The sequence below is a fragment of the Glycine soja genome, chromosome 19 (genome assembly GCF_004193775.1).
Source record: "Glycine soja cultivar W05 chromosome 19, ASM419377v2, whole genome shotgun sequence".
In the NCBI taxonomy this organism is placed as follows: Eukaryota; Viridiplantae; Streptophyta; class Magnoliopsida; order Fabales; family Fabaceae; genus Glycine; species Glycine soja.
Genome location: NC_041020.1, coordinates 27,721,541 through 27,732,343, shown reverse-complemented (window position 1 = coordinate 27,732,343; position 10,803 = coordinate 27,721,541). Strand labels below are relative to the sequence as shown.

The following is a 10,803-nucleotide window of genomic DNA, read 5'->3' as shown; positions in this document are numbered from 1 at the left end:
ACATGCCTCAAAGATATTATATTTACTTGACTTTATAATTAAGACAAAATTTAATTGTAATATCTTATTATTTCGATTTTAGTTTTAAATTTTAAAATCTATTTTATTTAATAAATTTAAAAAATACTTAGAAAGTAAGAGGGGAAGAAAATGAGACAGTGCAAAATAGAATGAGTACAAAATGAAAGAAGAAAAAATCAAAATAGCATTTTAAAAACTGAAAAAAAATATTTTTAAAAATGATTTTCAAAAACTATTCTTATCAAACACTTTTTTAGTTTCTTATTTTAAATTTTTTTAATATAACTAAAATTTATAATAAATAAATACTTTTTGAATGACTATAAATTATTTTATAATTAAAATGTGTAATGAATAAATATTTTACAACATATAAATTATATTTTAAATGCATGATAAAAAAAATATATTGTAATTCAATGATATTTTTAATAATTGATAATTTGTTTTAAAACTAGTGAAGTTTGATTTGGAATTAAAAATATTAAAAATTATCGATTGAAAGAGATAAGAAGTTTAGAAAAAAAAAACTCAAAAAATCATGACAACTGACAAAAGGAAAACACATTGGTTCAAAAATTATACCTATTGCCTATAAACACTATCGTTCAAAATAATTATTCAAAATTTATAAATAGAGAGGATTAAACAAACTTGTATGTTTCGTTATTACTATCCATGAGCTAAAAATTAGAATCTCTTTTATATAATTTCTATAAAAGACAAGTAGGAAACTCCTATAAATTAGCTTGGATATAAAGTTAATTTGAGTTTATGAAAAAAAAATATTTTTTATTTTTTATTCTACAAATGATTTTGGTTGTGTTTTGTCAAACACGCAGAACTCATTAAATGATGAATATACTAAAATTAAGATTAAATTATTTACTTATTTTTTTTATCAAATTTCTGATTAGTATTTTCACTTATGGATATGAGTGTTAAAAAAAAAAGGAAGACCTGCAGGCTGCAGCACTTACTTAAATTTTGTGCTTATTGATAATTAATAATTATGGATAAAAGTGAGGGGTATGAAGGTAAATAAGAGAAATTGGAGGGTGAGCGTGAATGAAATTGCAGTTGCCACCTGTCACTTGAGACAACAGCATTTGTGGATATGTTTATGTCTTATTCACGATTGAACGATTGATTTAACCGGGGAAAGTCGTTGAACGATAACGAGGGTACTGTTCCATTATCCTAAAAAAGAAGAAATCCACTGAGAGTGGTCGTGTTCAGAAATCAATCAAGGTTTAGCCACTCTCACTTTCCCTTCTGTGTGGGCACCGTAATTTTCCATTCCCTTTTTATGTCAATTTCTTGACTCAAACTCATCATTATTTATTCATTTAAGTTTTACAAGCTTGATGATTTTACGTGATAGTTGCTTTGTTTTCCTTTAGTTTGTAATTGAGATTGAGTCTAGATTTGCATTTACCAAAAGCACTTTGTGTGAATGTAGGAATGTATTTGGCTTCTCTTAGATTTTTTATTTGTTATTTTGGCAAATGTTAGTTATTAGTTTGTGAGTTCTCTCACTTCATTTCTTCCTTTAATCACCAAACCAACCTTATAACTTCTTTGGTTTCTCTTAGTTATTAACAAGAAAATCAATTATTGATATTTGAACATGTTCATGATTTGTTATGCATATACACATAACATTATGAGCTCTTTGATTTTTTAATTAATGACTGAGATAACTTAATTTACCCTTTAGAGTGAATTGCTCACTACAAAGGAGCTAGATCTTGTAGGAATTGAAGCTTTAGGTCTATACACTGTTTTTTAATTTACTTTCTGTTATTAACATCATTGTTGGATATTTGGTTACTTTCAACTTGTTTGTTTGATGCCAAACACAGGGTTATATTTGTTTGCTACTGATAAAGGATGACATCAAGTGAATGGCGTGTTGAAAGAAGGCAAAGCTCAACTAATGAATCCCCTCTATCGAGGGATCTAGAACATGCAACTGAAACTGGGTCACTCTCCATTGTTGTGCTTGGTGCTTCTGGTGACCTTGCTAAGAAGAAGACATTTCCAGCACTTTTCAACCTATACCGTCAGGTTTGATAATCTAAGATTTGTGTTAAAGGAATAAAGGATAACCTTTGTGAACCATGTTATTTAGTGGCTTTTTTGTTGTTGAAGAAAACACAAAAAGAATTATATTAGAGATGTCGAGTACAAGAGATATTCAACAAATAGAAAGTTTGATACAGTGTCTAATTAAATCCCAGCTGTTCCAAAATCTCCAATGTAGAAGATCAATTTCTCAAAAAAAAAAAAAAGAAAGAAGACAAAATCGAAGTCCTGATCTAAGACTAAACCATCCAAACCCCTGCACCTATTAAATACAATCAGTAGCTATAAAATCACCACCTACACCAATACACAATGCATAACACACATCATGTCACACATTACATTATCCCACCTTTACCCTCTGAAAGATTTATGAAATGAAATGTCATAACTTGCATAACCACTCATGCTGCAGAGCTTGGGAAAGAGCAGATGTGTATGGCATGTAACTTTGGGCATTTTTCATATTTGACCAACATCATTGGAAAAGTCTTTCAATACAGAAAAGGCTCCCCTGCGTTATTTGGTGCTTGTTACAAAATCAAAAGGATTTGATATAGATTATCATTGAAGTATTAGTGGACCATTGAAAGACCCTTAATAGAATTTGTTTCAGAATGTTATAATTCCTATCAAGCACTTTTTTCTCCCTATTCATGCATTCTACTTGTCATTGAGATTTGATAAAGTTTTATGTTGGATGTGAACAGCCTAACACAACCCTCCTCTTTTGCTTGGACTTGGGGGTGGGGACTAGCTATGTAAAATCTAGGTGAAACCATTTAAAAGGATTTAGATCTAAAATCTAAATGGTCTTTTTGAAAAATTGGTTTATGACAAAACACAATGTCATTGTTTGATCCATGTAGCCAACCCCACATTATGGGAAAAGGCTTTGATTGTTGTTATTCATATATTCTGCTTGGCAATCTGAGTAGATATATTTTCCTAATTCATCTTTTTCTTGAAATATTACATGGAATATTTTCTAAACTGGTATATGTTTCTCAAAAAGGAACAAACTGTTTTTCTTAATTTTGTTGCCTTTATTTGCAGGGATTCCTACTACCAGATGAGGTTTGTATTTTTGGCTATGCTAGGTCAAAACTCACTGATGACGAGTTGAGAAACCGCTTACATGGGTGAGGTTCTTTCTATTACTGTATGTAAAATCTATATTTTCCCCAATTATGTATGAAATAAATAAAAAATCATGGAAATCACTTTCTTTCTACTACTTCACAACCATGATTTCTTTTATGTAAGCAGAACATTATTATAGTTCCAATAGTATCCTGTGAATGATTTAGATGAATAACCAAGCATATTTCCTGAATCCCTGTGTTTACATAAGCTGAAAATTTTATAGCATGTTTGGTAAAGCTTAATTTTGGTGAAAAATAATCGTTTATTTTTCAAAAGATCTCTCAGAAATCTAACAAAAATAAGTGATTATTTCTCTAAAACAAACTAAGCAGCGGACCTGATTTGAAGTTTGTTCCATGATTGTTTTTGTTGCATGCTTGTTTGCTGCTTCTTTCTTAGTTATTCTGTGACATACTTCATGATATCTATCTTTATCATCCCTGGTTATTTGACCAGATTCTAAGTATAATAAATGTTAGGAAATTGGCTGTGGTTTGATATGCAGCTATCTTGTTCCAAGCAAAGATTTTTCCCCTGAGCAGTTGGAGGAAGTATCAAAGTTCTTGCATCTGGTCAGTGTTGGCTGCCTCGAATCATTATATAATTTTCTGCAATCATCTCACTAAAATTACTCATCTGATTGATCAAATGTTCATTCTGTTTTTCCCTTTTTCTTCCCTTTAGATCAAATATGTAAGCGGCTCTTATGATTCTGAGGACAGTTTCTGTAATTTGGATAAAGAGATTTCAGAGCATGAACTTTTGAAAAACAGTACTGAGGGTTCTTCTCGAAGGCTTTTCTATCTTGCCCTTCCTCCTTCAGTATATCCATCAGTTTGCAAGATGATCAAGACTTGTTGCATGAATAAATGTAAGATTCAGTCATCCATTGTTTTAATAAAACATTTGGTTACTAATGTTTTATTAGAACTCTTAGCTGGGGAAAAATAACAAACCTTGTATGCCATAGCTTTAAGACAAGTTAGGAGAAATTCTCAGTCAGACAACTGTCTAGGCAGTCAGAGTGCACTTTAACCTCTTCTCTTTTTTTTAAAAAAAAAAAATCTAAAATGTACATTGCTTATCTTTTTTCTTTGGGATCTTTTTCTTGATAATATTGGATCTAAATTGAAGTCACTGCTGTTGGTATATACTATATACATCCAGTGGTTGGAATGTTGCTTAGATTTTCCATTCAATGCATAATTAAAGGTGGCTTTGTTAGATTTTTGGTGTTTAAGTTAGAAAATAATTCTGAAATAAACATAAGAGTCTGTTTGATTGATAATAGTATCAACTAAACAGATCTCAGGGTTATAAGTGTTTCCTGCGGGTCTCGTTTCTTCTAACAATTATATGATTGCATGTTGACCTTTTGTAGCATGAACACGTCAGTTTCTCCTAATTTCTTTTTCATATTAAGGTTCCTGCATAAGCCAGAGTATTAAAATTTTTTGGAAGCTGATAATTGAAGCTACTGCTATATGAAGAATTCTACCTAATTGCTGCTAATGATGACCCTACAAGTGTTATATTAGACCCCTGAATGAGGCAGGGGATCAGCTGTGTCTGTTCTAGGAGAAAGAATGCCAACGTGCCAGGTGGTTATAGAAGGGAGTGACGATTCTGTTATGCAATTGAGGAATATAAGGAAACAGGTGTGAGGGGAGAGGATAGGAAGGCATTACATTACTTGGAGAGAGGAGGGAAACCTCAGGTATAGGAGTTGTAACTCTGGAGGAATTGTGCTCTCATTGAGTATATTTTCAGATAGTTGGATAATACATTTCAATTTGCTTTTCTTTTATTATGTCATCATCCTTGCTTTGAAAAATTAAAAATAAAATAACACTTAAAGATAAATAATATTCTAATGTTTTAAGCCCATCCTATAAAATCCTTAAGCCACTTAATTTTACTTCTTTTGAACCTCTTTAGGCCCAGTCTATCAATCAAACATTGCTTTTATAGTTTTTATTGATGATTGTATCTATTAACATTTTGTAGCTGATCTTGGTGGGTGGACACGTATTGTTGTTGAGAAGCCTTTTGGTAAGGATCTGGAATCTGCAGAGCAACTCAGTACCCAGATTGGACAGTTGTTTGAAGAACCCCAGATTTATCGAATTGATCACTACTTAGGAAAGGAACTTGTGCAGAATATGGTAGTAAATGATTGCTTATTGGCTCTCATATTGCTTGCTTCATAAACTTGGCCTAATCCCTCTCCATTTGACTTGTATTACCAGTTAGTACTTCGTTTTGCAAACCGATTATTCATGCCTCTATGGAACCGTGACAACATTGCTAATGTGCAGGTGAGAAAGTGTGCTGCCAAAGTTACTACTGAAGTCATCAAACAAGGCCTTATTAGTTGGCTTGACAAATTCATATTTCATAATTTGCCTCATCTAACTGTCAAATAATTTTTTTATGGTCTTGTAAAAGAATTTGGTCTGTCTGTTATTACCTAATTCATCTACTGCATGACCAAACATTTATATGCCATATCTTAAACTTGAGTTTTTGGCTGTTTTTACTTTGGCAGATCGTTTTCAGAGAAAATTTTGGAACTGAAGGTCGAGGTGGATATTTTGACCAGTATGGGTATGTGTAGTTAGTCATTTATTTTTAATTATTTTCTTAAACAAAGATGTCTAATGACAAATTGCAGCAATAATAGGTTCTCAAATCAAGTGATATTGAGAAAACAAATTTGTTTATACCCATTTTACTTTTGTCGATACTTAAAACTTTTTATTGATGTATTTTGTGTAATTTTATATGGGTAAACTATATTTTTTAGTCCCTAAATTTTTTTTAATTTATGTTTTTATTCCCTCAACTTTTTTGCATTGTTACTTTTAGTCCTTTAACTTTTTTTTTGTCCTTAGTTTCAATCCTTTTAAGGGACTAAAAGTAAGGATGAAAAAAAAGTTAAGGGACTAAAAGTCAAGACAAAAAATAGTTAAAGGACTAAAAACAGATAAAAAGAGTTCAGGGACTAAATTTTTTTTTAATGATTTTAAGGACTAAAGATATTAAACTCATTTTATATTATTATGATTTGAACAGAATCATTAATGTACATTTTATTTGGCAGAATTATTCGAGATATAATTCAAAATCATCTGCTACAGGTAGGGTCTCCAGTTTAGACTGAAATAGATTTCATATTTTGACATTACTATCTCCATATTTGATAAAATGAAATAATCACATGCAACAATATTTCTTAGTTTCACTCCCCTCTAAACTTTTAATCTTACTAGGGTTATGTTTTGATAAAATAAAATAATGTCAGTGCAGAAACTTTAATACTAAATATTTTGTGTTGAATATTTATACATTGTATTTGCAATGTTTGGGGAAAAAAAACATTTTAAGATATGAAGAAGGTGTATTGAGGAAATATTAGCATTTGATTGGCCACACTATGGGGAACTTTTTTCTTTCAATGATTTGAAAAAAGAAACTCTTATTGCTGATTGCTTACAGTGACCTCCCATGTCTTAGATTATTTTCACCACTTTATCACTGATTTGTTTTTAGTATGCTTTAAACAAACAACAGTAAATCATTTTGAGTTCTGATTTTTTTTGTCATTTTAAGAATTGAATTGAATTTCAAATAGACCTTATTAATGCTTATAAATGCGTTTGAACTTTGCAACTTCCTGTAATCTTTGATTTTCTTAATAAATAGACTTGAACAAAATTTGCAGATTTTGGAGTATCCACAGTTTTTTCGACCTTGTTATGTCAGACTTTTATCAACCTAACAAGACCTATTAAATAGATCTTTGGTTACTTCATAGTTTACATCAGATCAATCTAATATGTCAATCTTATTCATTATTTTTCTACAAAATCAGGTTTTTTGCTTGGTTGCTATGGAAAAACCAGTTTCTCTCAAGCCTGAGCACATTCGGGATGAGAAACTGAAGGTTTGTCTCTTTCCATTCAATTTGTGTGGATTTTTTTTCTCCCTCTTCAGTCATTCAATTCTTGCTTTCCATTCTTGTTCATAATGCTCATAGCTTCTATACCACTTTCTTGTTGATATACATACAAATTGCAGGTTCTTGAATCAGTACTTCCTATTAAAGATGATGAGGTTGTTCTAGGACAATATGAAGGCTATAAAGATGATCCAACTGTGCCTGACAATTCAAACACTCCTACTTTTGCAACTGTTATTCTGCGAGTACACAATGAAAGATGGGAGGGTATGAGAATAATGCCATCAATCTTTTTCCTGTAAGACAAATTTGCATTGTAGATTCAGGGCATGCTATAGGGAAATTTGAGACCTCCCTTGGCTTTATTTATGCTGAATGTTTGGGATATAATGGTTCATATTCATTCTCTCTGTTTACTTTTTGTGTGTATTATTTTGTATTTTATGCTATATATTTCTGTGCATTTGATCAATTAAATTGCAATCGAAACATTTTCACACCAGCTCCTTTCTGATGTTAGGTGTTCCTTTCATACTAAAGGCTGGGAAGGCCTTAAATTCGAGAAAGGCAGACATACGGGTTCAATTCAAGGATGTTCCTGGTGATATTTTTAAGTGTATGAGACCAGATTTTCAATATTTGAGTGAATTCTCTTCAGTTCACGCTTTTATCATGCATCTTGAATTGTATATAGTATATAAATCAATATTTAGCATGAAATTGAATCTATATATTTATTAATCCATCCTTGATGAGGAGTCAGATATTGTATACAAGCCATTACTTTCAAAGATACGGCATTTTTGTGACAGTATTGCCTAGTTAGACGATTTTCTAATTTGATGTCTATTGTAATGAGTGCACAAATAACATTGTAGGAAAGCTGCCTTAATTGTAGTTACCCCTAACCCGCCTTAATTGTGGCCTCTTTGGGGGGATGCCTTAATTGAAGCCTCAAGGGTAGCTTAGTCTTACATTGACTAGAGATATGGCTTAAGTAAAGCTAATAAAGCTTGGGCAGTTCTCACCTTATAAGCTGGTTTTATGAGGTTGAGTTAGGCCCTAAGCTCAAATTTTAAGAATTATCTTCTATTTGAAATAGAAATATTTGGGTATGGCATAAAACTTTTATATCACTAGAAAGTAAATTTTTTAGAGGGGTTCATCTCTTTGATCCATAATCACAAGAAAGGCAACATACAGGAGGAACCTGTTCATTAATGGCACAGTATGAATGCTTTGACAAGGAATATAAATATTAGCTAGAGTGTATGTTTCCTTATCTTGATGGCAAGTGCCTATTAATCTAAATATCAACTTATGTTTAAACCTTACTGTAAACTTATTCCTGTTTAGGTCAAAAGCAGGGGAGAAATGAGTTTGTTATACGCCTGCAACCTTCAGAAGCTATGTACATGAAGCTTACAGTATGTCTATCATTCTGATAATACTTTTATGAGAACTGTTCTGCCATTTGTTTGACCTGATTACCTCTGGAAGTTTCATATGTATCATTGAGACAAGTATTTAATTTTTCTGTGTAGGTATTAAGATATTCAGTGTTTATATATTTTAAAATGGATGGACCAAAATTGCGGATTGCACAAAATAGGGGAACCAAAGTTATATTTTAGCCTTTTGAAAAATATATATATATTTTTTCATGACATTGTTTGGAATCAATTTCCTTGAAATGCAAATGGCAACTTTGCTGGTTAATTTGTTGTCAGATTCTGCAAACATTTTATCTATTTTACCTGTTATCATGTGCCAATGAAAGTGTTAGATTACTTTATATGTTAAATTCTGTTGGAAATAATCATAGTTAATGCACTTAGGAAATAGTATGTTCATGCATCACATGATAAAGTGCATTTAGTATTCATGAGTATATGGATCTCGGAAGCTGTATTTAATCAATTGTAGTCTAGGAAATAGTTTCCATCCACTAAGTCTTAACTTAAGAGACTATATATATGGATGATATGCAGACCAGAACCTATTCTCACATTTTGACTGAATAACAAAACATTTCCATTCTCTAAATTCTCTCTAAAATATTTTCTTCTATCTTCCTCTAAAGTCAACATGGTATCAAAGTCTATCCCGTCTTAATGTTGGCCACTGATAAATGTCTAGTCCTACAAACTTCACATTCCAAATGTCTAGTCCTAGGCATGAGGGAAGTGTTTTAAGATATCCCAAATTGGCTAGGAATACAGCCAGAATACTCCGCAAGACTAAGACAATTCCCCTCTCTTGAGTTAGTTTATGGGAGGGAGTTAAGTCCAATCCATTTCTAATATGGTATCAGAACATTACAATGCACCATGACCTGCCTTCTGACTGTCTGCTGTCTTGCTTTTTTGTTACCACTGCTGCACCTAAAATGCTAAAATAATTCAATGACATGTCTAAGAATGGATTAATTCTATGCTCTCTCTTGCAGGTCAAGAAACCTGGACTGGAGATGGAAACAGTTCAAAGTGAACTAGATTTGTCTTATAGGCAACGCTATCAAGCAGTAACCATTCCAGAGGCTTATGAGCGTCTGATTCTTGACTCGTATGCTCCTCTAATGACTTCATCTTTGATTGTTTATGGCTTTTTTGTAGAAAACAGACATCTTAAGGTGTTGAAAGAGTATACAAGAATTTGGATTACATGAATTACTTAGCAAACAGTTTTGTTTGAAGGAAATAGTTTTGAACGAATATTATTGAGAAATGGAATTTGTTTCACAGAATTAGAGGTGATCAACAACATTTTGTTCGCAGAGATGAGTTGAAGGTAATATCATTACATGCGTGAGACTATTGCAAGTGTTTTTATTTACAACTTCAGTGATTGTATTTTGTTTCTCATCAGGCATCATGGGAGATCTTCACCCCACTTTTGCACCGCATTGATAAGGGGGAGTTCAAGTCAACCCCTTACCAACCTGGAACAAGAGGTCCTGTAGAAGCAGATAAATTACTGCTGGAAAAAGCTGGTTATGTTCAAACACATGGTTATAGATGGATCCCTCCAACATTGTAGAAAGAACAATGTTACACTAGCTTGCACTACCTTAAAATTTGTTGATGCGTGCACTTAATAAGCTTGGGAAAATCCCCTTGGAGCAAGACTCTTCCCTAATGGGTGATTTTATCAAGCATATGAATAAATGTGGTTGACATTGTATATTTAATATTATCTGCCTACGAATGCAGAAGAATAAGTGGTTGACATGGTGCATGTAACGTTATTTGCTTGTGAATAAAGAATAAATGGAAAATAAAAGTTCATTTAGTAGTATTTGTATTCCATTATGCAATAATCTCCAAGATAAATTTGACTCATGTCATTTATGTTATGGTCTATATTCATTGATTCACAATCCTGAAACCAATGTAACGTTTGTTTATTTTAGATTGGTTTAAATAACTTTTAGGTCATTGATATATACTTGATTTTTGTTGAACTCCTAATAAATTTTTTCATTATTTCGAGTCCTTGATATATTAAAAATTTTGTTTTGTGTCCTTGTCGTTGGTTAAATAATGATGTGGCACCATCCCAATGACTGATATATGTTGGAAAAGTCA

At 31.9% G+C, this 10,803-nt stretch overlaps 1 protein-coding gene across 2 annotated transcripts; it reads left to right on the top strand.

Annotated features, from left to right (window-relative positions):
- Positions 1-1,121: 1,121 nt before the first annotated feature.
- On the top strand, positions 1,122-10,522 carry LOC114400459 (glucose-6-phosphate 1-dehydrogenase, cytoplasmic isoform-like). Of its 2 annotated transcripts, none has more exons than XM_028362915.1 (16): positions 1,122-1,272; positions 1,887-2,091; positions 3,166-3,251; positions 3,761-3,827; positions 3,940-4,126; positions 5,263-5,420; positions 5,505-5,573; positions 5,804-5,862; positions 6,359-6,395; positions 7,130-7,201; positions 7,336-7,483; positions 7,737-7,832; positions 8,573-8,643; positions 9,666-9,781; positions 9,961-10,006; positions 10,085-10,522. In XM_028362915.1, the coding sequence occupies exons 2-16, from the start codon at positions 1,915-1,917 to the stop codon at positions 10,253-10,255; spliced, it is 1,560 nt and encodes a 519-aa protein (XP_028218716.1). In that variant the 5' UTR covers positions 1,122-1,272; positions 1,887-1,914; the 3' UTR covers positions 10,256-10,522. The 2 variants fall into 2 exon arrangements, with proteins under 2 accessions (XP_028218716.1, XP_028218715.1); XM_028362914.1 differs by having other exon boundaries at positions 1,154-1,309.
- Positions 10,523-10,803: the final 281 nt, after the last annotated feature.

Bases quoted from the DNA above. Each gene is read 5' to 3' on its own strand.
- LOC114400459 (XM_028362915.1), top strand. From the start codon at position 1,915: ATGACATCAAGTGAATGGCGTGTTGAAAGAAGGCAAAGCTCAACTAAT. The intron at 6,396-7,129 runs GTAGGGTCTCCA...CTACAAAATCAG, and splicing joins TTCAAAATCATCTGCTACAG to GTTTTTTGCTTGGTTGCTAT. The intron at 9,782-9,960 runs GTATGCTCCTCT...TTTGTTTCACAG, and splicing joins GAGCGTCTGATTCTTGACTC to AATTAGAGGTGATCAACAAC.